This window comes from Perkinsus marinus (assembly GCF_000006405.1).
Source record: "Perkinsus marinus ATCC 50983 genomic scaffold scf_1104296948524, whole genome shotgun sequence".
In the NCBI taxonomy this organism is placed as follows: domain Eukaryota; phylum Perkinsozoa; order Perkinsida; family Perkinsidae; genus Perkinsus; species Perkinsus marinus.
Window position 1 is genome coordinate 1 of NW_003210151.1, and position 674 is coordinate 674.

General features: G+C 48.8%; 1 protein-coding gene across 1 annotated transcript; it reads right to left on the reverse strand.

The window, feature by feature from the left end:
• Positions 1 to 44: 44 nt before the first annotated feature.
• Positions 45 to 513, reverse strand: Pmar_PMAR023787 (hypothetical protein; the record flags this gene model as incomplete). Its single annotated transcript, XM_002778581.1, has 2 exons — positions 45 to 227; positions 409 to 513. Coding segments are annotated over 2 exons (288 nt in total), but the record flags the coding sequence as incomplete, so codon positions are not given.
• Between the last annotated feature and the right edge of the window lie 161 nt (positions 514 to 674).

Sequence of the window (674 nt, forward strand, 5' to 3'; positions counted from 1 at the left end):
TGCACCAACCATCGGTCACACGGTACGATCAAAAAGCTCTCCACCCGACAAAGAGGGCACAGTCGGAGATTCTCTCGATCTTGAGTGTCTTTCTGATCACGCCATTCTCTAATGCACTCAAGGCAAAACGGATGGTCGCAGTTCTCGAGCAGACCAAAGCGTTTACCGCTAGCAACAACATCATCATCGCAGATGGCGCAGAGGACGTTTCTGGTCGCCAGACGTGCCTGAGAGGAAGAGCAAATATGATATACGACAATGCAGTGAAATTCAACACGAACAAAAAAGAAAAAAATCCAATTTTCGGGATTTTCCAGAGTACCCTCGATTTGGACTTTAAGACAAAAACGCAGATGCTGCGTGCAATGACATTCCGAAACGCTAAAAGATATTAGTCATTCAAACTACCTGATGCTTGTTGTGCTTTTCCTCCCAAAGCGGGTCGGCTCTCGGACTCTCTCCATCGTGGACGTGCAGATTTCGACAAGCCTCGCCGAACTTGCACAGTCCAGTCTGATAGAACCTGCATACTCCCACACCATGCACGCCAGAGTAAACATCTTCCTCCGGAGGGTAACCATAGCCGAAAATGGGCGTGTTCGCGGCTGAGTCATAAAGGTTAGGACCAGCATAGTAGCTTGAGGCGCAACACATGGAGTCGTCACGGATCCAAA